Source organism: Gossypium arboreum, chromosome 8 (genome assembly GCF_025698485.1).
Source record: "Gossypium arboreum isolate Shixiya-1 chromosome 8, ASM2569848v2, whole genome shotgun sequence".
Taxonomy (NCBI): Eukaryota; Viridiplantae; Streptophyta; class Magnoliopsida; order Malvales; family Malvaceae; genus Gossypium; species Gossypium arboreum.
In genome coordinates this window covers 9360257-9385419 of record NC_069077.1, presented here as the reverse complement: position 1 = coordinate 9385419, position 25163 = coordinate 9360257, and the positions used below count along the sequence as shown (strand labels likewise).

Here is a 25163-nt window from a genome sequence, read left to right as displayed (position 1 = left end):
ATTTGCTGGAATTTTTCCCTAAAACGCGTCCACGTAAGAGTGTTTTGCCAAAACCGGCCATTGCCAGTAAATAATACTGTAATCGGCCCATTTCTGTAAATATGTTTCGAAATGGTCCTTTTTAGGTAAATTAATTAAATTTTAAGTTCAATTTTTAATATTGTTAATATTGTTAATGTGATATTTTGAAATAAAAAAATTAAATTCTTAAATAAAATTATAAAAATAGAATAAATTTTATAAATAATAAAAACCCTCATTCCACCTTGTCTTGTTCTCCAACTTGCGTAGTATAAATTTAAAAGATTGGACTTTCGTTTATATTTTTGATTTCTTTTTGATAGTTGACTTGGATTTTAAATTTTACGGTTAAATGCTAAAGGAGGAGTTTTTTAAATTTTATTCTTTTCAATTATGGTTTGGCGCAAATTCTTAGTATTTTATTTCAATTTTCTTTAAATTAATTACTGGAGATATTAATTAAAATTTGAGCTTTGGTAATCAACAGCCAAAAGAGAAGCAGGGAAGGAAGGACAAAGTAGAAAGGGAAAAATGAAGCTGGAAGTGTATGCTGATCGAATGTCCCAACCATCTCGCGCTGTCATCATCTTCTGCAAGTAATTCTCACTTTAATTTTTTTCAACGCCTGTTTCGCTTTTATAATTTCGCTTCATTTCCTTCATTTTTCTTTTTTTGGATAATTATAGGGTAAATGGTATAGATTATACGGAGCTCAAGGTAGATATCTCAAAGAGAGAGCATTTGACTCCTGAATTTGCTGGTACTCCTTAAATCATATTTCATTACTGAAATTATACTCCAATTTCTCATTAATAATTTCACTCGTGTTTTGTTGTTGCAGAAATCAATCCCATGAAACAGCTGCCTGCCATTGTTGACGGAAAATTTAAGTTGTTTGAGAGGTATTTAAAGAGGATTTTACTTTCCTTCCCCTATAAATGTGATTCTTTTTACACAGTCAAAGTTTCCATAAATTCTTAGTTAATTTATTAATTGCAGCCACTCCATTCTTATATATCTTGCTTGTGCGTTTCCTGGAGTTGCAGATCATTGGTAAGTGCTTTCTCTTTCTCTTTTGGTTTTTCTTGTGTGTTTATGTTGAAAAGTGGCCAACCATGCTGCTGTGATGATTTTTTTGAAGTGCATGTAGCTTGTATGCTTGCTGCAATAGCAAGTTGTTTGTTTAGTTATATTGTAATTTAATTTGGTTGAAAATGAACAAGCTTGATGACAGCTTGATGTGTTTAGGTAGCAGAATGATGTGTTTAGTTGGCTTGTTTGAGTGTACAAGCAATGTTTCACAAGTTACTAGGCTGAGTGGTAGTAGTTGTGTTTGGTAAGTTAATTGACTATAAGAAACATGTTATGCTTTGTTCATTGGCAATGAAAATCAGTTTTTCAGTCCTTGCTGCACGATTGTGAGCAAGTAAATTATTTCTTGCTGCTTTGTTCTTTGTCCTGTCTTCTTCTTTTGCTGCTGATAAACGCCAACAGTTTAGGGCTATTGGAGTTCCATTTCCAGCTTCTGTATACTATATTTACAGTGCCATATAACTGTTCCCTGGCACAGTGTTCTATGGTGTTAATGTTTGAAGGATTTCACTACACAACCAACTTTTAAGGGCCGATGTCTATGTACTATAGGTTACTTTTGTGTTTATACTTGTGCAATTCTCGTCACTGGATATCAATATATTTGGGCACATTTCACTTTTGGTTTGAGTATGTATAGTACATTTATTAACAAATTTGATGTTCGTTTTTAAAGGTATCCAGCTGATCTTTTCAAGAGAAGTAAGATACATTCAGTGTTGTATTGGCATCACTCCAACTTACGTCGTGCTGCAGGTGTATAGATTAACCCCTCAAAGGAATCATACTAATTTTCTTGTTCTATGATATGTTTTTACCCTTTGTGGATCAATGCTATTGCAAATAACAATATGCTATCTAGGTAGGCATTTAAAGCATAAGTCTGTGCACATCTTTACCTTAATCACAATATTGGACTATCAGAGATGCTAAAATTTCTTCCATTTTGTACTTTGGCATGTAAACTGGAATTCACCTTTAGTTATCTAGGTTGCTTTGATTCCTCCTATTGGAATATGGTTGTTTATGTGGTTATGGATCCATTTCTTGGGTGAAAGATGGCTTTTGAAATTGATGCTTCTCATTTCAGATACATATGTTACTAACACTACAATATTGCCCACGCTTGGCCATCCATCGAATCAACAAGCAGCTGCTGAAGCTGAGAAACTTCTCTTCTCATCTTTGTCAAAGATAGAATCCTTTTGGTTGAAGGGTGATGGGCCGTTTTTGCTGGGTGGGAATCAGCCCTCCATAGCTGATCTTAGCCTTGTTTGTGAGCTAATGCAACTTGAGGTAATGATATTTTTGCCCACATCTGAATTCTTTATTGTCGTCAATGCTTTTAGTACAAATCTCCAACTACCCAATCACGGTTAAGAATTAAGTAGGGGTCACCACTTATGGTATTTAAATGGACCCTACTTGTGTTCTACTTGGTTAATTGTAGTGCAATTGTTTGTATGTGATATGCTCCCTCTATCCTTTTCCCAGTACATGGGGAATGAGATTGTTTCATTGATATCCCCATTGTGCACTTTTTAGGACCATATCCTCTATAACCATATGAAAATGAGGTCCTTTTCAATAGTTATACTCTTGGGTGCAGGTTTTGGATGAGAAGGATCGTGATAGGTTCTTTGGTCCATACAAGAAAGTTCAGCAGTGGATTAAGCATACAAGGAATGCTACGAGTCCTCACTTTGACAACGTCCATATTATCCTCATGAAAGTCAAAGAAAAACTAACAAATAAGCCGTTAATGGAAGCAAATCATGGAGGTGCGCGTGACATCGAAAAGCGATGGCGTTCAAGAATGTGACGTGAAAAAAAACTGAATAAATCACGGATTCCCTAGCTTTTGTGTTGTCTTGGTATGAATAAATTGGAAATGGAAGGAAGAAACTATTGTTGTAAGTCATCTGGCTTGGATGAAGGGTTTTTGAAACATTTATTGAAGGTTTTAACGAAAATAAAAATCTTTAAATCAAGTTCATTCCTTCTGCAGTCTGGATGTCGAGATTTAAATCTTGGCTTCACTTAATTTCGGTCATATTGGTTAGTATGCTATTCACCGTTCTAGTAGAAAACTAGAACTACTAACTTGTTCTGCATCTATAAAATTTTTGGCTTGTACTTAGGCCCTTGACGATTAGGATTCACTTTGGTACCAGTATTTTTTATTTATTTATTAAAAGTGAATAATTACATTACAACGAGGAAGGGAGAAAGGTTTACAAATACAAAGAACTTGGCTTGTACTTAGTCCCTTGATAGTTAGGCTTCACTTTGGTACCAGTACTTTTTTATTATTATTAAAAGTGAATAATTACATTACAATGAAGAAGGGAGAAAGATTTACAAATACAAAAAAAAATCCAAAACCTCATGTCCACACAAATTTATCACTTGAACCAATGACCTAATTTTGAAATTCTTTCAATTTAGTCCTTAAAGCATAAAACTTATGAATCACTTTACAATTCAATCCTTATTTCATTTCTAACTTGAATTTCTATCAATTTAGTCCTTAATTCATCTTTTTGTTCAACTTAATCAACACATAAAAATTCATTAACTTCCTAACTTTTGATATAATTCATGTAGTACTCTTCTCTAGAATTCCATAAACATCAAAATTGTAAGAAAAGGGATCAAATTGACTTACCTAGTAAAGCTTAAGGCTTCAAAAACCCCCATTTTCCTTTTATTTTTCTTTCCTTCCTTTCTTTCCCCTGTTTCGTCTCCTTCTCTGTTTCTTTTTCTTTTTCTCTTTTCTTTTGTTTTACTTTTTATATATATATATATATATATATATATATATATATAATGTAATAACAATAATAATAATGACTTTATTAAGTATCTACTTAATATCAAATATTTATTTTACACTTGGGCACACATATATTATTACATTTGTATTTCATCCTCACCATACACTTGTCATTATACATTTATTTATCATATAAATATATTATAATATAATTATTTATTTAATAAATATCTTTCACTAAATAATAAATATCCATTTAATATCAAATACATATATTACAAATGCATGTATTTTTTATTAATACATTTGTACCAAATCATTACCATACACTTGTCTTTATTTAATCTATTCATCATATAATATCAATTTAATAATAATAAATACATTAATTATTTACTTAAATAATAAGTAAATACATACATGTATTACAAATGTATGTATAATACTTATTACACATGTATTTTATTTTTGCCATACACTTGGCACTCATTTGGCTTATTTGCTTATTTAGTCCTTTCAATTTCTTTATCCTATAATTAGACTTTCACACTTTATTCAATTTAATCCTTTTATCTAATTATCCTTTATTTAAGCTAATTTACTTCATTAAACTTTAATTAATCACTCTCTTAACTTCGTAAATATTTTTAATAAATATTTACAAATCTATTTTTCAGAAACGGAGACCCAAAAATGCACTTTTTCGATAACTGTAAAAATTCAGGTCATTACAAATTTTCTTGTTCTATGATATGTTCTTACCCTTTGTGGATCAATGCTATTGCAAATAACAATATGCTATCTAGGTAGGCATTTAAAGCATTAGTCTGTGCACATCTTTACCTTGATCACAATATTGGACTATCAAAGATGCTAAAATTTCTTCCATTTTGTACTTTGGCATGTAAACTGGAGTTCTCCTTTAGTTATCTAGGTTGCTTTGATACCTCCTATTGGAATATGGTTGTTTATGTGGTTATGGATCCATTTCTTGGGTGAAAGATGGCTTTTGAAATTGATGCTTCTCATTTCAGGTACATATGTTATTAACACTACAATATTACCCGCGCTTGGCTATCCATCGAATCAACAAGCAGCTGATGAAGCTGAGAAATTTCTCGTCTCATCTTTGTCAGAGATAGAGTCCTTTTGGTTGAAGGGTGATGGTCCATTTTTGCTGGGTGGGAATCAACCCTCCATAGCTGATCTTAGCCTTGTTTGTGAGCTAATGCAACTTGAGGTAATGATATTTTTGCCCACATCTGAATTCTTTATTGTCGTCATTATTTCTCGGGTGGAACATAGTCTTCTATGATATAGATTCGATTGTGCTCCCCGTAGATGGGAACATTTAATCTGCAATTACTTTTACTAAAAATCTTCAGCTACCCAATCACGATTAAGAATTACGTAGGGGTCACCGCTTATGGTATTTTAACGGACCCTACCTGTGCTCTAATTGGTTAATTGTAGTGCAATTGTTTGTACATGATATGCTCCCTCTATCCTCTTCCCAGTACATGGGGAATGGAATTGTTTCATTGATATCCCCATTGTGCACTTTTTAGGACCATATCCTCCATATTCTTTATAACTATATCAAAATGAGGTCCTTTTCAATGGTTATAATCTTGGGTGCAGGTTTTGAATGAGAAGTATCGTTATAGGTTATTGGGTCCATACAAGAAAGTTCAGCGGTGGATTAAGCATACAAGATATGCTATTAGTCCTCACTTTGGCGACGTGCATAAGAACCTCATGAATGTCAAAGAAAAACTTAAAAATAAGCCGTTAATGGAAGCAAATCATGGAGGTGTGTCTGTCAGCGAACAGTGGTGGCGTGCAAGAATGTGACGTGAAAAAAAACTGAATAAACATAAAACATTTAGACCAGATGGTTTATGATTTATACAATGAATCATGTAGTTAGATGTTTGTCAACTGTACAATTGTAACAGGTTCTCCCCAGCTCTTGTGTTGTCTTGGTATGAACAAATTGGAAATGATGGGAATAAACTTTGGCTGTAAGTCATCTGGCTTGGATGAAGGGTTTTTGAAACACTTATTGAAGGATTCAACGAAAATAAAAATCTCTAAATCATGTTCATTCCTTCTGCAGTCTGGATGTCGAGATTTAAATCAATATAGTTGGTTCCACATAAGTTCCCGTCATATTGGTTAGTGTGCCGTGCACCGTTCTTATAGAAAATTAGAACTATTAAGTTTCTGTTCTGCATCGATAAAAATTTTGGCTTGTACCGCTTGTAGCAGCCCTTGCCCAATTCTAGATATATTAGTTAGAAAATTTTGCATGGATTGGTGCATGAATAATTCTAAAAAAAAATATAAGATTATTAAAACTTTAACCATTAAAGTTTGTCGAAGTTTAAAGTTTAAAATTTAAAGAAAATAATAATAAATAAATATTAAAAGAAATAAAGAATTTATATAACAAATAAAATTCCTAAAACTTCTCAAACGTAGCTTCATGTTTGTATAGAACTTCCACCATATAGGTATAGTATGGGATGACTATCTTGGATAATCTTATTATTTAATGTTTGTGTTGATATTATGATTTTTTTAATTTATTGAATAATGATTTTTATATACATATAGTAAATATTTTTAAAAATATTAAAAATTTGAAACAAAATATCAAAACAAATCAATAATGGTATATTAGTTTCAATAGAAAAATAGTGTGCTTATCCATGCCATATTGATTAACTTGATTTAAACTCTAAACAGGTTTGGAGTTTTCTCTGTTTCTTTAAAGTATGATTGTATGTTAACTTCTTGTATTATCCTATAATGTTATTTAATTACCTCTTTATTAGGATTGTAAAATACTATTTTGATTTAATCTCAATAGAGTTTTGCATCATAATTTATTTCCCATACCACTAGCAGTTCTCTCTCTATGAAGGCCTTATGAAGCATCCAAAATGCCTGTAGAACAACTCATTTTCAACCATTAAAAAAGCTATAAAAATCCTAACCATCGTCTATACTATCAATCATCAACAAATATTTAAATCAAAACCTCAGCTGCATGGCTGTCATATTCATTTCATTGACATTGCATGAAGCATATGTTTTTTTGGACAAATATTTTTATAAATTGGTCAATCAATGAATGTAGCACCACCTAATGATCATTATGCAAGACAAACGTGCATGCAATTTTGGAACCAACCATTATACGTGCAGCCATGTATATGCAGATTTCTCCCACTAGAAAAACCTGAAACAAAGCAATGAACAGACACAAAATCCATCAGACATGGCAATCCCAATGTCCAAAAAGAAGTCTAAACCATCCAAAAAGTTAGAAACAAAACACCATCAGTTTTCTGATACGCTTTTGTTCAAAATTCTAAACCGTATCCCTCTTGCAATCTTTCTATTAATCCTTATTTTCCTTTGGTCATCTTCCACCACCATCATCTCCGGCAAATTCGTTCACGTATGCGTGTCGTCGCGGAAACTCAACAATCTTTACTGTCTCTCTGCAGGTACCCAACCCAACTTTGAAATTCCAATTCCAGCTTTGAGCAACAATATTAGCACCGGTATCAAAGAGGTAGTCGATATTGTCCAGGAAGTTCCGGACCCGATCGTCAACAATGGCAGTGATGGGGAAGTTGCGTTTGCTGTCAAGGTTGTTGAACAGCAGCTACAAGTTCAAAGATCATGGATATCAAATAAAAATCATGTAACATCATGTGATGGGAAAGGGATTTATGTGTATGATTTGCCATCAAAGTTCAATAAGGACTTGGTAGGTCAATGTGGAGATATGATTCCATGGACAAATTTTTGTAAGTACTTCAACAATGAAGCCATGGGAGAACCTCTAGTAAAGCTTGGAAAAGGATGGTATCATACTCATCAATATGCCTTGGAGTTGATATTTCACACAAGGGCATTAAAACATACTTGTAGAGTTTACAATGAAAATGAGGCAAAGCTGTTTTATGTACCATTTTATGGTGGGTTAGATATCTTGAGATGGCACTTCAAAAATGTGTCTAATGATGTTAAAGACACCTTGGGGTTGGAACTTGTTAAATGGCTTGAAAACAAGGAATCATGGCAAAAAAACTCTGGGAAAGATCATGTGTTTGTGTTGGGTAAAATTTCATGGGATTTCAGAAGAAAAAATGAAGATGTTTCATCATGGGGTACTCGATTTTTAGAGCTTGATCAACTGCAGAAATCAATTAAGTTGTTAATCGAACGTCAACCGTGGCACGTAAACGACATCGGTATCCCGCATCCTACGTACTTTCATCCCCATGTAGACGATGATATCATCACATGGCAGCTCAAGATTATCCGATCGAACCGCACAAGTCTAGTCAGTTTCGCAGGGGCAGAAAGGCCTGATGCACCACAAAACATAAGGTCAATACTGATCAATCAATGTAATAATTCAGGAACCAATTGTAGGTTCCTGAATTGTAGTTCAGGTGGATGTGATCAACCCGAATCAGTCGTTGAGCTCTTCATGGATTCCGAATTCTGTTTACAACCTCCCGGTGATAGCCCGACGAGAAAATCCGTATTCGATTCCCTTGTTTCGGGTTGTATTCCGGTACTTTTCGACCCTTTTACAGCTTATTACCAATATCCATGGCATTTACCCGAAGATCATAGCAAATACTCAGTGTTCATAGAACAAGAAGAGGTGAGAAAGATGAAGGTGAACATAATAGAAAAGTTGATGAAGGTTCCTATAAGGGAAAGAGAAGATATGAGAAGGTACATTGTTTATGAATTATTGCCTGGTTTAGTATATGGAGACTCAAATTCCCAGCTTGAAAAATTCCAGGATGCATTTTCCATAACAATTAATAATTTGCTTGCAAGGGTAAACAAAATCGAATGAATGAATCCACTTTTTTTGTTCAAATATGAACACTAATTGTTTAGTTTCAAGCTGTAAATTGTATCAATCAATGTCACTTTCAATTTTCGAATATGAGTGTGTATTTTGGAAATCTATAAGTAGCTTAGAATAATCAATTTCAACAATGGTTTCTCCTCCACATATCTTAGCTTTTCCTTCTATAGAGAATCTTTTTCTAGAAAACTCTAGAAAAACGAAAGCTGCTCAATCAAAATGAAATAATTAGTTTGACAAACTTTTTAAGGTTTAATTCTGCTCTTATTCCTTATACTCTTTACAGATTTAAAATTTGGTCCCTCTACCTTGAATTCCAAGATCTCTTTAGGTTCTGATTTAATTAAAATTCAAGTGCAATCGATGATAAGAGGATAAACATACCTCATCGCACTCGAACCTACATTTTCTTACACCGACAACAATATGCAACTCCAAATTCTTAATTGAAAACTTTATACCTTTGATTAAACATTTTTATTTGTTTATTTGACCTTTCAATCATTTAATATTTAATTTTGCAAACATTTTGTTTAAATGTATCATAATTTAATTAAACAAATTTATTTAACAATATCACATTGAATTTTAATTATTAAAATAAAAGTCTAAATTCATAAATTAAAAACAAAAACTAAATTTTCCATGTTAAAATTAGTTTGGATTCTCGCAACGATGCACAAATTATTTGTGTGCATTAATATTATATTTTTTTCTTGAATTAATTAACGATTTGACAAAATATAAATTTACTTTAATCAATGCTATTAAAATGCGTTTTTATTTAAAAAATATTTTAAGTTTAAAATTTTACCATATATTTGTGTTAATTTGTTTTATAATTTGTATTTCCTATAATTTATTTAATGTAATTATAAATAGAATTATAATTAATTATAATTTTGTATTTTTAGAGTATATATCCTCGCACATTTCAATATATGCACGTTTAGAGAGTGTACTATTTAAGTTAAATATCACAAAAATATTTATGTAAAAATAAACTGCATTTATATATGCATAATCTTGTAATCATATAAAAATTATTAATTTTATTCAACAAAAATATGACATGTAATAATATATTAAAACTAAAATAAGCTTAAATGCATTAATATTGTGAAATTTGTCGAGATATCGACAAAAACATAAGGAATTTTTTATCCAAATTAGTTGAATTTGTTTTGAATTAATTTTTTTAAATTGTTAACAATTAGACGTGGCAGATTATTATGGTGACAAATGATAATTTATAAGTTATTGATGGGTATCGATTCAACCAATATAAACCTACATCTAATTTGTAAATTAAAGCAGTATAGGGAGTAGGGTCGATCCCACAGAGACTAGGTTTACTAAAAATTGTTTATCTCTCGACCAGATTTATGTCTGGGCAGTTGTCGTGCCCGCGATGTTTGGGAGGGAATAAAATATGAAACTTGAAATAAACACAAAAAAAACGTAAAAAAGTAAAAGATTAAATAAAAAAACAACGAAGTAATCTAAAGAAAAATCAATTAAACTTAGCTCAGCCTTAAGCACGGGTTTTTCTGTCTTTGACCCGATCCTCAAAATTAGGTGAACTCCTCTTTTCCAATAAGCTAGTTATAGCTACCAAGGACGCCTCGGACACCAACTCTTTCTTATGTAAATTAGTTATGGAACGTCCTATAACTAACCCTTACCGATCGAACAACCTACGAAACGTTCGTGATTTAGAACTCCGGCAGCTTTGCGTTCTAGAAGAGCCTAGCTTGAACCAATGCCCTCAAACGTTCAGGACATTTAAATCCGATTACTACTTCCCTTGACGGAACCAAATAGCAATCCCCACTTGGCATGCCAATGTGTTCACGAAAAACCAATTAGACAATCGATCCTTTCGGAATTCCAACTGTACGTCTAGCCACACTAACTCAAACGACGTCCTTTTTGACTTAGTATTGACTTGACTTTGTAAGTTGACAAAGTCATACTCTTAATCCAGAGAAACAATAAATATCGAAAATTGGGAGTTAAACAGCTCGGGTTCGTAACTCACGGGTTTTTGACGGGGTTAACACCCGCTTAAAGCTGAAAGGGGTTTAGTGTAGCATGAATTTAATCATGCTTGAAGGTTGTGAATTGTATTTTGGCTTTGTGTGAAGGATGATGGAATTTTGGAAAGGAAAGGGGTCTTGGGGAGCAATTGACCCAATTGTGGAAAAGAAACAAAAATTGGATACAAAGCTACAAAATGCAACGTCAAATTGAAGAGAAAAGAAATAATATTCCAACTCCAAATTGAAAAAAGAAATACAAGAGAGAGAGTAATTATATTCCAAGTAGAAGAAAGAATACAAATTAAAAGATGATTTTTCTAGAAAACTAAAAGCCCTATTTATATACATAGGGTTATTAAAAATAGCCTATTCTAAATTAATAAAATAATAATAATAATAATAAATAATAAAACTAAATAAAACAAAATAATATCTTCTTTTTTTAGATTTTTACAAAGTCAAAATTGATGTTAAATCCTTGGCCTTCCCATCTTTATATTTGGCCCCAAGTCAACGATTTGTCTTTCAATTTGGTCCCTTTTTGCTCGTTTTTTACCAATTACATCCCTGACAAGATTAAATCATAAAAAACACCAATTAAGCAGGGATTAATTCAGAAATAAACCAAATTAAACATAAGAATTATGTAAATTAATGTGTTTATCAGTTATGCCATATAAGAACTGTTCCCTTTTACGTAATCTTATATTATTATAATATATATATAGAAAATATTTGTTAATATGTCGATAGAGTTTTTGACTTTAAATGCAGGATTAGGGAGTTGATAAGTGTCTTATAAGGTTTATTAGATATATTATATATGCTTTAAGTCTTTGTATTCCTTGCATATTTGAAATTTAGTCCCTTACTTTTATTATAAGGAATTTAATCCTCTACTTTTTAGATTTAGAAAAGCAAGTTGAATTGTTAACACATTTCTTTTGTTAAATTTAATATCATTATATTGTCATTTTTTAGTTACATGACTACCAAGTGAGTTTTTTTTAATTTCAAAATATCATATCAATAAATTTAACAAAAAATTAAGATGTTAACAATTGGATTTTAATTTTGAAATCTGAAAAATAGAATAATTAAATTCTAAAAATAAAAGTATAAGGATTAAATTCTGAATTTATAAAACTACTGAGACTTATAGTATATTATAACAAATTTTAAACCCAAGAAATGCAACTGTTTAACCAATTGAGAAATGGGCAAAGCGCAAAATGTTCCGTTCACACGCCCAAAACTCCAAAACAAGGAAAAGAGGCGCCCCATGACGTAGTCCCTGATGCAAATACGGCCCCAATTTATCTATCCGATGTGGGAACATATGAAAATTCCACGTTGTAAATTTTGCCTTCACGGTCATAAAAACGCAATACCCACACGACGTTTTGACCGTCGGCTCAAAATCCTATAAATTACGCTTCATGGTTCCCTTTTCAACTTGTATTAGCCTCGTTTAAAAAATAAATAAATTAAATCTTGATATAGTTGCTCTTCTTTTGCTTCTCTTATACTGAGTTCCAAGCAAAACCCTTTTTTGTTTTTCGCCTGATTCCGCTGTTATGGCTTCTCAATCTTCTAAGGGATCAGTTCATGATTTCACTGTTAAGGTTGGTTTTGGGTTTAATTCAAATTTATACCCCCATTGATTAAATTTAATTTGTCTTTCATTTATCTCACTGGGTTTTGTTTTTGTATTTTGGATGTTCAGGATGCAAGAGGGAATGATGTTGATTTAAGTATTTACAAGGGCAAGGTTTTGTTGATTGTCAATGTTGCATCACAATGGTAAATTTCAATTTTGGAGGGTTTTTTCCCCCTATTGTCCATTATTAATCATTTTTTAATTAGTAGTATCTAGACATAGTTTTTACTTTTGCTGCTTAAATGTTGATGCAGTGGCTTGACCAATTCCAACTACACTGAGCTAAGTAAATTGTATGAGCAATATAAAGATCAAGGTTTGTTTTTGGCATCTTTTTGGCTTTATACATATATATGTATATTATTTTTTTATATATAATATATTCCAAGAGGTTCTTGTGGTTGGAAAAAGTGGAAATGAAATTTTCAGGCATTTAGACCAAGTTGTCAGGAGGGCTTTACTTGAATAACATCCTGACCAAACAGGATTAGGTTCAGACTTAGTCCCAGATCGTAAAACGATGAGGACACTTGATTAATTGAGTTGTTACTATTTGTCCTAACTTTATATTATATTACTTGTTACTGTCTTGTGCAGGTTTTGAGATTCTTGCATTCCCATGTAACCAGTTTGGAGGACAGGAGCCAGGGAACAATGAGCAAATCTTAGAGTTTGCTTGCACTCGCTTTAAAGCTGAATACCCCATATTTGATAAGGTATATACCTTCTAGCCATATGAATGGAAGCACTGCTTGTAGTGTAGGTTAATATCTTTGGAAGCTTTGACTCTAGCTTACACTGAGAGGGTTGAAAATCAAATATCTTAAACAGACTCCTCTGTTGAACTAGGAATAGGTGAATTACTGTGTAGAGTTATCTCAAAATCAAGCCCTTTATAATGCTGTACTAAGATTATGAAATTATTAGTATTATCAATTGAGGAAGTTGTATGATGTCATGTGTTCTGGTTTACTCATGGGATTGTTGCTTCTACAGTGTTATAGAACCGACCTTAATGTCGTTTAATTTGATTACAGGTTGATGTGAATGGTGAGAAGGCTGCTCCCGTATACAAATTCCTCAAGTCTAGTAAAGGTGGACTTTTTGGGGACAGCATCAAGTGGAATTTTTCCAAGTTCTTGGTCGATAAGGAGGGCCATGTCTTCGATCGTTATGCTCCCACTACTTCTCCTCTTAGCATTGAGGTAAGTCCTGTTAATTTCATGTATTTTGCTAGTGATGTTGTAACAGGAGAAAGTGGAAATGAGAACATCCCAAGGGAAATTAAACCCTGGAATTGACATAAGTTCTGTATTTATAGACTGAATATCTTCACATATTGGGTTATATAACATCCAATGGTTGTTATTTCTATTTGCAGAAGGATATTAAGAAACTGCTGGCTTGAATTTGATGAGTGGAAGAGATTAGCTGATCACCTCATAGAGTCAATAAATTAGATATGCCTATGAATAAAAAAAAAAACTATTCTATCTCTGTTTATGTTTCCCCCATCTCCTAATGATGGGGTTAGACTGTACTACAATTTAGAAGTTGTACCTTTTATAATATTTTATTCATCATGGAAAAGTACACATCTTTGTTTGTCTTTATGCTTGAATTAATTTTGCTATTAGCAACGAAATTTTATTGGTAAAACTACCATGAAGATCTCGGATTGGATTTTATTTTTTTATTAAAAAATAGTAGTGTAAAATAGAATAATTAAAAAATTACATGTGACATCCCATATGTATCTCATGCTAATATAAATAAATTTTTTAACAAAAAATCAATTTACTCCTTAATTTAACCTTAACCATTTTACTTAAAAGTAAAAGATTAAATGCACTTAAAATTAAATTAATAATTTCAATTCTAAGGAAGAGAATTTACTCAAGTGACCAGAGAGCAATGTTGTACCAAACCACAAATTTCAGACATTTCAACTTAAATTACAGCACGACCTAATGGCTAAAAAAATGGCAACTTTTGTTTGCTTGAATTACCATTGAACCTTAAAATGACATCTCTTACAACTACAGATCAATGTTACTTTTTTAACTCCAAACTACACATCTTACAACAAGTTTCCCAGCCAAACTTGAGAAAACTCACAGTTGAATGTTACAATCTAGGTTAGGACAAACCCCATTTGCTCCTGTTGGCTGAATAGGAAAGATTTTAAAATTTTCCAACCTCTCAAAGATTCAGTACATGTACAATAATACATATGTACAATCATCCTCGTGTCAAGTCAATATCAGTGTGAGGGTTTCTCAGATCAACCGGACGTGAACCAGGCCAAATGTTCATTGAAGGGGGAGTGAAATTCTGAGTTGAAGATGCAATGGTAGGCATGATTGATTTAGGGCTGAACTGGGGTACAGATTCCTTGCTGCCTTGAGGACTAGCTGGTTGTTTGGTCTTGGTTTTTGATCCCCCATAAATAAAACTGCATACCACTAGCTGAAGCAAATGCACAACGCATTAGAAAATTCAGATGCAAACATCATCTGGGTTGAGCCATACAGATAGACTTACTTCACACATCACAACTCATAAATAAGCACCAACATACAACCGTTAGTAAAATTTTGAGAAAACACAAAGGATACCTGAATTAGGCTTGATGCAATCAATGTTGCAACCCCACCACCTATGACCTGACCATCGGGAGTAGAAAGAGAAGCACTTATGCCACCTGTTCGATTGCGAGGTCCTCCATCCTCAGCAAGCAAATAAGAACCCGACAAGCATAATATCTCAAAACGGCCCTAAGAAAAGCTAAAACATATCAAATAAGTTTCCTCCAAGCTGCACAAGTATCACTAAAGGTTCGAAAGGATGAAGTGCATAAAATGAAAAGTTAATTGAATACCAAACTTGATTAAAGCTAATACTGTCAGGTTAAACTGAAGCAGTTGAATTTGTTTGCAAGCTAAGCCAACCTTTAACCAAAAGTTCTCTCCATTTATTTAAGCCCCAGGACCAACGTAAAAATTTCATATCAAGTTGCAAGTTCATCTGGGCAGAAATATTTTGGGAGCTAGATCCTGGACTCAAATACTACAGAAGTAATATAACCTCACTTTTACACGTACTATAGACATATAACCATAGCTATATATCACATCACTTTATTGCACAACAAAAAGGACAAAAAAAAGGCCTAAATTAATACATGATTAAGGCTACTATGCTCTGATTTTGGAAAATGTATTTAATCAAGAGTGTAAAAACACGTCAGTCATATTCCACATTTCAAAGTGCAATACTAAGAAATAATAAAGAAGCTAGTAAGTTATTCACTTATTTGGGCATCAAAAAGTCATGGCATACAAAATTTTACCATTTACAAAAAATGGAAAAATCAAAAGGAGCACAAGTGCCACAACCTCATATGTCACAGTAGGAGTAGATGATGCAGGCTGACGTAGGGTTACTGAGGAAACTGTACCACTGCCTGATAGGATGCAGACAGCCCTTGGTCTTTGTTGCGAAAAGGACAACATTTTTGCTACAATGTCCTGAAAAAAGAAGATACAGATGCAATTCCTAGATCAATATTTAGTTCAAGATGCCTAGGAAATTGCAGATGCTATTCACAACTAATCATATTAGGGTAAACCCATTAATGTTAATTTGAACCATATATGGGGTGTTCATGTTCATCATAAACCAATTCTCAAGGGCTCATGTTTACTTACAGCAGGGACAACCTCTCACACTCACAGTTTATAGGTAGTAAAACGGTCATGGTAGAGTGTGAAGTATTGTCTCTAAACTTTGCTCAAGTGAATTAGCATGAGTGCGTATGAATATAGTGCCCTTCATCATATTTTTCTAATTCATATCACTCAAACAGCCCTTCTTTCAGATGGTGAACATGTTTTACTCTCCATATATATAACCACAACTGCACAAGCAGTTAACTTTGATCTGAGTTTAAGAGTATTCAGTGCGAGATGAACTAGAAAGATGTATCATACTTCTCCAATTCCAACGGTGACAACATGAGGAGCAAACGCCTGCCCTGCTGAACTGTTCATCCATTCACCTAAAAAAAAACAACCAAACCTTTAAAGACGATCCCAGAAACCAGGTAGCATATATTTGCAACACAGGTGGTTACATAAGCTTCTAATTGAGCACTAAGTTCCAAAATCATGTTTACAGTCTAAGTATAAGCAAGGCAACCACTGAATTAGGGGTATGTATAATCTAAGGACAAGCAACATATCCCTTCCAAAAGAGAACACCTTTTTTCATTTATAAAAAATGAATCATAAGGGTCTATTAACTGTGAATACACAAATAGCATAATTGTTCATATCAAAGATGAATTAAAGCCTAAAACTTTCAGATCATTGAGTAGGACAATAAAATAAAAGTCTAAAGAGACACATAATTGTTTCCTACCAAAGCCTCTTAGCTACATTCTAATTTGAACATCAAAATCCAGCAAAATCTAACCTAGAGATGCTAACTGTTGCTTCCTTCCAGTCCCAGGAGGCCGGCCTCGGTTTCTTTTTGGACCAGAAGCATCTGATCCTGATGAAGGCTTAGGCTTCGCAGACATAGGCAAAAGCCCCAATGAAACCTGCCCATCAGGCGCATATTTGCGAGGTCTACCTCTCTTCTTCTTTGCTGGCTCGCTCAGCGGCGTCCCAGAGGAGGCATCCATGTTAATTCCATGAGGAAAGCTGACATTTTTAAGCTCCCCAGTAAAGGTTGATCCAACATTAGACTGAAGCTGAACAGGAGGGTTAGATAAAGGCCTGAACCCAGGTTGAGAATGAAATGCTGCTATACCAGTGTGTGTTACTGAACCAGAACTAGACCCACCAACCCCTCTATGAATATAATAAGGAGCTGACCCGCCTGATAATGCCATAGCTTCTCTCCCATCCATGCATTTACTATTGAGACACTAGCTTATTGGTACACAAGAAAAATTGTGTATTTAAAGCCTTTTAACTTCAAATGGTAACAAAGAAGAAGCACCAAAAAAATAGAAAATTTTGAGGAAAAAAAGGTTTTAGCAAGAAAATATAGCTTCCCAAGTAAGCCTTTCTAAACCCTAAATCTTCTACAGCAAACCTAATGATGTTCAAAAACAGGGGTTTTCAGGGTCCTTTTCTAAATGAGTAAAAATTTAAGGACCCGAGAAGCTTGAATTTAAACAAAAAGCAAACGAAACAAGAGTTAAGAGGTTGATTTTCACTACTAGAAAACCCATGATTAGAAAAAAGCTAAGCATTCAGTAACAAAAATAATGCCGAGTATGAAAAGCTTAAAGAACCAAACAAAGTAGGGAACTTTTAAAAGTTGGTGCACTGAGACTCAGAGCCCTGAACTCAGCTCATCAAGGAAATAAACAAACCCTAGATTTGAAAACGGGCCCTAAAGCTTTGAGTAGAGAAATGGAAGAACAACTGGAAAAGTGAGGCAGAAACAAAGCAAGAAAAGACAAAGAGAAAAAATTATTTCAAAATTTAAGATCTTTTTGAATTAAAGGTGTATGACTATCATGTAGAAATGTAGAATTGAAGAGCTTTTTGTTTTTATTTTCATTTTAAAATAAAATTCTTTCCTTGGGGTTCGTTCGTTTTCTTACTCTTTCAGTGAAGAGTCAAGTTAATAATTTTATAAAAAGTAAATTATACTACTTTCACTCAACTATTTGAAAATTCTAAATTAGTCTTTAGTTTATTAATTCGGTATTTAATAATCGAATGTGACATTAATCCACTATTGATAATCTTAACATTAAATTTACACTTTAATTATTTAATTTTAAAAAGTAATAAGTTGTTCATCAAATTATTTGAAATTTATAATTTTTTTCTCTACAATAGTACTCCAGTCATTTTGTCACCGTTCGGCCTCTTCTTTCAAAAAAAAACACGTTAAATTAACTTTTTTTCTCTTCTCTTCCAACTTTATGGTTTAACTTTTTTTTAAAATGTCTTAAAAAACTATTCGATCTTAGTTCACCATCATTGAATGGGGACTTGACTCAAATATGTCCCTTTTCTCAACGAGACTTTTTCTTTAATTTTTTGGATTGAGCTTCCTCGTTTGAAACTCTGTAACTCCTAAACAAATTTGGAACTTAGAGATTTTGTTTTCTTTGATTTTGTTTTGTATTGTTTGGGCATTACAAAAACACAAGACTTTTTACCATTTTTTTTATTTGCTTTCTTTTTATTTTTGTTTGTTTTTATTGTGGTTGTGATGATATTTAGTTGTTGGTTCAGGATAAAGGTATGTGAATAGTGTAATAGTAATTTTTTTGGGATTATGATTTTAGCTAAAGGGGAAATGGTGAATAGATCAAGAATGAAAGGTTGTTGAGTAGGTTGGGTTAGAGATGAGGCGTGGCATTGATAGTGACTTTGTTAAGTTTTAGAGTTTGAGTTATTGATATTGTTTGGATTATAAAGCTAAAGAGTAATGGTGCAAAGATTGAGTGAACAAATCATAAATTTATTTAACCCCACATCTAACATTCGTTATCTAGTTAATGGGTCAATGGTCAACTTATAACTTTCAAATCATTCAATGATTTAATTTGTAACTTTCGAAATTTAGTAACCAAAGTGCAAATTTACCAATATATCTTCTATTATAAAATTTTATGTCGTATTTATTTTGGTTATTTTGGTGTTGCGATTTTACACAAATTCAAGCATTAATAGCTTATAACTACTCTAACTAGGGGTAAGTAAAACTTGATCTAACTCGAAAAATAAAAAAAAATTAAATTTTCGAGTTAATCAAATTGAGTTAGTCAAGTTATTTATTTATTTTTAGTCAACTTAAATAAATAATTTAAATTTGCAAGTTCTAGTCGAGTTGAATTTTACAATTTAAATAACTCGAATAACTCAAATGACAAATTAGAGAAAATACACCTTTAGTCCCTAACAATTTAAAAATGCACAAATTTATCATTTTCAATAGAAAATTATAAAAATAATTCAAAATATTTATAAAAGTTTTAAAATTTCATATTTTTAAAAATTAAAATGAAATAAAGAATCTAAAGAATGTATAAAAAATGTTTAGAAATTTAAAGAAATTTTCAAAATAATAATTTTAAGGCCCTAAACAAATAAATTGTAAATTCAAATTTATCATACTAAAATATCTTCTTTTTCTCTTCTTTTTATTTGAAAGAATTTTCAAATATAAATGATTTTAAATTTACATTCTCGACATGGAATTAGTTATGTTGTAAGAATATTTTATTTTGACATGTTTAATTTTTAAATTTAATTTAAACAATGTCATTTGATTTAACTTGACTCGAATTCAATTTCACTCGACTTTATTCGAAAAAAATTGAGTTAAAAAATAATAAAATAAGACTCATTAACTTGACTAACTCGAAAATTTTTCATTCAAATGGATCAAACGCTCACCCTAACTCTAACCAAAACCAAGTATACTCGTGTGCTTTCATGCATCCAGATTAGCTTGTCCTCCTGTGGAATTAGGATACGAAGTATTTGTTAGGCTTGATTGGTACTAAAAGAGGCCAGCTAGCTTTAGATCCGAAACCCAAATAATATCATCTCTAAGATGTTGCAGCCCCTGCTAACCTTCGATGAAGATAAGAATGTTATAAAGCAATGGATGAAAAAATATCTGACAAGATCCCAACTCCATGGCAAAAGATATCAAGAATTCTTCTATGTTCCCACAAAGTAAATAAGGTTTAGTCGAAATGAAAACAGCAGAGTAACATTTACTTTTTGCTAGGCTGAGACCTGTTTGTTGGAGTGTTGGCAATACAATTGGGTTTTTATTTTCCTCTCAAAATGCCAAACTACTTCAGTATTTTCACATACAAAGCTAAGACCCTGGTGTTAATTAGATGACATAACGCCTAGATGTATACCAATAGGGTTATATCTCACCTATTTTCCTTCTTGTTCACATAATCCAGGTATGCCTGCAAATGAAAATATCAGAAAATGGAAATTTATAGTTTCTTTATAAATGTTTAACTTTAAGAGCATATTTAAAAACTGACCATAACCAACGCCGGATAAATAGGTTCAGTATCTCACAAGAAGAAAATTGACAAAAGAGGATCGTGGAATTTTAACATGCTAAAGAAGGTTTAGGCCCATCATCATCATCATCAAGTCAGCATTTAGAATATGGTATTGTAATATGGATTCTCTCCATTACCAAAATGATAACTTGCAATAACATGCGAACATGCAGCTGTCCTTATAGACCTTAACTGACTCGTACTGCTTTAACGTTTAAAATTTAAACTAAACAAATCTAATGCTTAAACATATTACTCGAGGAACTTACAAATTTACAAGGGACCAAAAGCAAGAAAGATACCTGAAGAATCTGAACAGCAGCGAACTTATCAACTACAGTTTTTGCTAGTACTGGATGCAAGCTCAAAGGCTTTATCAGCAATTCCACATTCTGTTGAGAATGCAAACTATGAGATTAGTTATTGCTTGCCATGAAATGCCACAGTAGTGACCCTCCCAAAAGGCATAGGTATAGGCATAGGCTTTGAAATCAGTCATTTCATCTGATTTAATCATGTAGAAAATAGTATATGATTGCATCCAGGATTAATGATGATATATTTAGATATGTGAAAAGGAAAGAGAATAAAACTCAATCTTGTATTTCAAGTCTTACTAATCTACTTCTGTTAAAGATTGTGAATTATCTGGATTAATTTTTTAAAGTTTTTTCTGATATAGCCACGAAACTACCAGCACCTACCTTTGATGTAAAGCGCTCATCCCAGAACGTAAACTTTAACCCATCAAGTTTTCCCGTCTCTGAAAGATCATCAATGAATAGCTTCACCTGTGTAGCCTAATTAAAATGAAAATAATAAAAAAAAAATTAGGGAGCAAATAAGAGATTATGCTAACAGAGCATAAGGGAAATAATAATACACACATCAGGAGCAAGTCGTTGTCTGTCAAATGGATAGCCAACTACGAAGCCTACCAGAGAAAGTTCAGAGATCTGCATAAAGACAGGAGAAAAATGATCAAGAGTCATAAAGTAGATAGCTCAAAGTTCAAAAACAAGCAGCAGCATCCATGGCCTCAGATATATGCATATCTCTTCTCATACCAGTTGTTCCATGGGTGCATCCATAGACATAATTAAAAACAAAAAGGGAGAGAAGCAAGCCAACTTCACTTAAAATACGATTGTGAAATTGTTATGGCATGTTTCCGCAACTTGACTAGATGAGTTTTGACCCAAAAGTCCTATATTATTATGTTGTTTAGATGCTTCTAATGAAGGAACATATGGGACTCCTTGATATAGAAATAAAGGAGCACTCGAAGCAAAAGATTAAGCAAAGGGAGACAAGATTAATCAAACGATTAAAAGATTCCACAAAGCAATGTAGCAGCACAAAAGCAGTCACATATGTAACAAAACAAAGATGGACAAGACAACTTCATCAAATACAAGTCCAGCAAAAAAAGTAAAAGAGACTATTGAATTTCCATAATCCCAGCAAACTTACACAAGTCCACATCTGCAACCCCAACTCCATGAAATGATAGGGAGAGAAAAATAAACAAAGTGACATCCTCCCATCAAATAACATGATCCAGATTCCACAAAAATATTTAAAACTAGGCCCCTTGTCTCTTCTCCACCACATTCCACCCCAAGCATCCTGTTTGCTAACTCACAAACAACAAAATATCTTGGGGCATTAACATTTACATCCATTATCTCACTATGGTTAGCAAGTAGCATGAGACTAACTCTTTCTAGGTAAAATTATTTTCAAAATCAGGAAGGTATACTCTCAAAAGTTATGTCAATTAAATACTAATGCCCAGCAACAAAGAAAGCAAATTAAACAACCCTCACCAGGCTTTGAAAATCATGAGCCACTAGATCAATATTTGTCTTCTTTCGAACCAAAACACTGCACAGACATATTAAAAATAAATAAACAAGCTTTTTAATGGTTCTATATCTCGTGAAGAATAATAACTCAGGGATATTAAATATCAAGTGTATTGAGATATCTATACCCAGACTTTCAAAGATTGTTTCAACGTTGAGATCAAATAGTTGAAAAATACTTAGCATTGAGTAATGCTATCCGCAACATGTGAAAACTATATACCTTAGAGGTGAGGCGATTTTATTATCGAGGTCTGAGATAGCTAATCCAACATACTTATCACCAACATCTAAACCAAGCAACCGTCCTCCTTGCGATGCATTTGATTTGACCAAATTTTGGAATAGGTGTAAAGGCTTTACGTACTGCATTTGTCTATCTATCAAATCATTACATCACAAGACTAAGAAAATTCAATGAAACATTTATTCGAACATTTTAAGAGCATTAATGAAGTTAGTTGCTTCGCCCCCGAAATTGAAAGTCGAAGGGCGAAGCAGTGAAAAGAAGAGGATGGGGAAAAGGGAAGGGAGCAAAATGTTCAACTTACAGAAAAAAAATAATGGCGAGTTTGTACGGGGATTAATTTCGAGCTGCAGCTGCTGAAGGAGACACGAAAGAGAAACACTTTCGTGTAAGGTCTAGCTGCTAGACTAAAGAACCCACTTTTACCTTCAATAAAATAGAAAAGGAAAACTTTAATTTATTACATTTTACTCATTCATATTATTGTTTTGTAAGATTTTAGTTACTGTATCATTATCCATTTAGAGGTAGTGTAATGAAAGTTATTATATTAAACGGACCATGCTCAATAACCATCATATCAGATCCGTGACACAATTTCCATTTGAGGGTAAGTAAGGTAAATCATAATGTCACTCTATATATACCTATACTAATAGGCCACTTAATTCTAATCTATCAATAACAATTTATCATGTGGCACTTTGGGATACAAAACTAAGGATGTGTTTGATTGAGAAATTTGTAGAATGTATTTTATTTGTATAAATTTATTTATTTGAATAAATATATTGGACAAATTTAAAATATGAGTAATTTCAAAAGAGAATTTTAATAATTCAAATTTATTTTCACATTTCAACTAAATAGGTGGTTTTCCAAAATTACTCATAACTTTATCTGATTTAGGGTTAATATATAGTTTGTCTTTTAAATTTGTCCAACAGTATTTAGTTGATATCTAAAATTTCTTATACTTGTTGGTTCTTGAACTTGTACTTTGTTACTCAGGTTGGTACCTTTGTTTGAACACTATTAGCTTATACTGATGTGGCACTGATAACCAATATGTTGCTGACACGTGGCAGCCTTTCAATATGTCACGTGACAAATATATATTTTAAAAATTAAAAAAATTTAAAAATATATAAATTAATTAAAAATATAATTTTTTTCACATGAAGAATGAACCTCCACAAAATTTATATTCTTTTTTGTTAATTATTTATTTTTATAGATTTTTTATTTTTTTAAAATTTATACTTGTCACATGGCATACAAAGAAGTTGCCACATGTCATCGCCAGATTGGCTATCAATGTCACATCAGTACAAACTAATGATGTTAAAATAGAGATACCAACTTGAATAACAAAATATAAGTTCAAGTATCAACTAAGTATTAAAAAGAAAATTTGGTAGCAATTAAATACTTTTGGACAAGTTCAGAGACAAATTACATATTAATCCTTTGATTTAATACACATGATCTCATTATAAAATTAAAATTTAAACTTCAAATTTTATTTTATTTAATTGTAATGTATATTTTTAAAATTTATTTCATTAAAACCATTTATAATTTTTTGCAAATATAATGATATCCAAATTTTTTAAAATCTATAACTGTATCCCATGTAATTTTGGAACTCATCAATGGTGTAAAAATTGGAATAGTGATTCAACGAATTAGACCACCAATCAATAATGATTAAACCAAAATAGAATGAAAAATACCCATAAACCGATTCGATTGATTGAATCACTAGTTTTTGTCTCAATTTTTATTTTTTCTTGGTTCACACTTGTTTATAAATTTAACTCAATTTTGTTAGGTTTTATTATTCATAAATTACAAATTTAATCCCTATACTTTAATCTAATCATATAATCCTCATACCTTTTTATATAAATTACAATTCTAGTCAAATTTATTAAATTTTATTAAAAAACTTGAAAATGTTCATAAAGATTACTATGAATACATTAAACAATTATAGTGTGATGGATATTGTGTGATGAACCAGAAAATGGTAGAGAATTTTAAGAGAAAGAGAAGAAAGAATGTAGAAAGATGAGAGGAGAAAGAATAATTTTTCTTTTCTTTTCATAACTGTTTCTGCCTCCTTTCCCCGTGATTAGGTGTTCATAGGCCGGGCCGAGCCAAGCTCAAAAAATGGGCCTAAAATTTTGCCCAAACTCAGCCCAAATAAAAAAATACTAAAACCCAAGCTCAGCCCGGCCAGGCGATATTAATTTTTATATTATTTTTATATTCTTTTAATACATCAAAAATACTAAAAGCATCAAAATAAATATTTCCCAACAAATTAAAAATAAATTTTAAAAATATGTAGACTTAAATAACACTAAGATTGATGCAACTTAACAAATAAGTGCCTCTAAAATAATAAAAAATTAACAAATACCTTTAAAATAATAACAAAATGAACAATAAAATAAGTTTTATACAATATCCAA

General features: G+C 32.1%; 6 protein-coding genes across 15 annotated transcripts; 4 read left to right on the top strand and 2 right to left on the bottom strand.

The window, feature by feature from the left end:
• Nucleotides 1–268: 268 nt before the first annotated feature.
• On the top strand, nt 269–3104 carry LOC108468001 (glutathione S-transferase T1-like). Of its 2 annotated transcripts, XM_017768845.2 has the most exons (8): nt 269–417; nt 509–617; nt 708–781; nt 863–923; nt 1021–1074; nt 1790–1869; nt 2204–2409; nt 2723–3104. In XM_017768845.2, the coding sequence occupies exons 2-8, from the start codon at nt 553–555 to the stop codon at nt 2933–2935; spliced, it is 753 nt and encodes a 250-aa protein (XP_017624334.1). In that variant the 5' UTR covers nt 269–417; nt 509–552; the 3' UTR covers nt 2936–3104. The 2 variants fall into 2 exon arrangements, with proteins under 2 accessions (XP_017624334.1, XP_017624335.1); XM_017768846.2 differs by lacking the exon at nt 269–417 and having other exon boundaries at nt 424–617; nt 2267–2409.
• Nucleotides 3105–4866: 1762 nt separating this feature from the next.
• Nucleotides 4867–5904, top strand: LOC108468385 (glutathione S-transferase T1-like). Its single transcript, XM_053031637.1, has 2 exons — nt 4867–5129; nt 5531–5904. Exons 1-2 carry the CDS (start codon nt 4908–4910, stop codon nt 5741–5743), a joined length of 435 nt encoding a protein of 144 aa, XP_052887597.1. The 5' UTR covers nt 4867–4907; the 3' UTR covers nt 5744–5904.
• Nucleotides 5905–7175: 1271 nt separating this feature from the next.
• Nucleotides 7176–8874, top strand: LOC108469388 (probable xyloglucan galactosyltransferase GT20). Its single transcript, XM_017770278.2, has one exon. It carries the CDS (start codon nt 7176–7178, stop codon nt 8781–8783), a length of 1608 nt encoding a protein of 535 aa, XP_017625767.2. The 3' UTR covers nt 8784–8874.
• A 3341-nt stretch (nt 8875–12215) lies between these two features.
• Nucleotides 12216–14090, top strand: LOC108470156 (probable phospholipid hydroperoxide glutathione peroxidase). The gene is made up of 6 exons (XM_017771403.2): nt 12216–12465; nt 12567–12643; nt 12755–12816; nt 13098–13216; nt 13538–13705; nt 13882–14090. Exons 1-6 carry the CDS (start codon nt 12418–12420, stop codon nt 13906–13908), a joined length of 501 nt encoding a protein of 166 aa, XP_017626892.1. The 5' UTR covers nt 12216–12417; the 3' UTR covers nt 13909–14090.
• A 327-nt stretch (nt 14091–14417) lies between these two features.
• Nucleotides 14418–18074, bottom strand: LOC108469950 (AT-hook motif nuclear-localized protein 5). The gene is made up of 5 exons (XM_017771083.2): nt 16977–18074; nt 16493–16560; nt 15899–16030; nt 15119–15277; nt 14418–14969 (listed from the first exon to the last, which is right to left on the bottom strand). The coding sequence occupies exons 1-5, from the start codon at nt 17413–17415 to the stop codon at nt 14742–14744; spliced, it is 1026 nt and encodes a 341-aa protein (XP_017626572.1). The 5' UTR covers nt 17416–18074; the 3' UTR covers nt 14418–14741.
• Nucleotides 18075–19819: 1745 nt separating this feature from the next.
• Nucleotides 19820–23345, bottom strand: LOC108468203 (uncharacterized). 9 transcript variants are annotated; one of them, XM_017769090.2, is made up of 10 exons: nt 23244–23345; nt 22988–23109; nt 22660–22802; nt 22398–22455; nt 22042–22197; nt 21456–21524; nt 21273–21368; nt 20871–20960; nt 20429–20463; nt 19820–20110 (listed from the first exon to the last, which is right to left on the bottom strand). In XM_017769090.2, exons 1-10 carry the CDS (start codon nt 23260–23262, stop codon nt 20086–20088), a joined length of 813 nt encoding a protein of 270 aa, XP_017624579.1. In that variant the 5' UTR covers nt 23263–23345; the 3' UTR covers nt 19820–20085. The 9 variants fall into 9 exon arrangements, with proteins under 9 accessions (XP_017624579.1, XP_017624578.1, XP_052874065.1 ...); XM_017769089.2 differs by having other exon boundaries at nt 19820–20102; XM_053018105.1 differs by having other exon boundaries at nt 19820–19993.
• Nucleotides 23346–25163: the final 1818 nt, after the last annotated feature.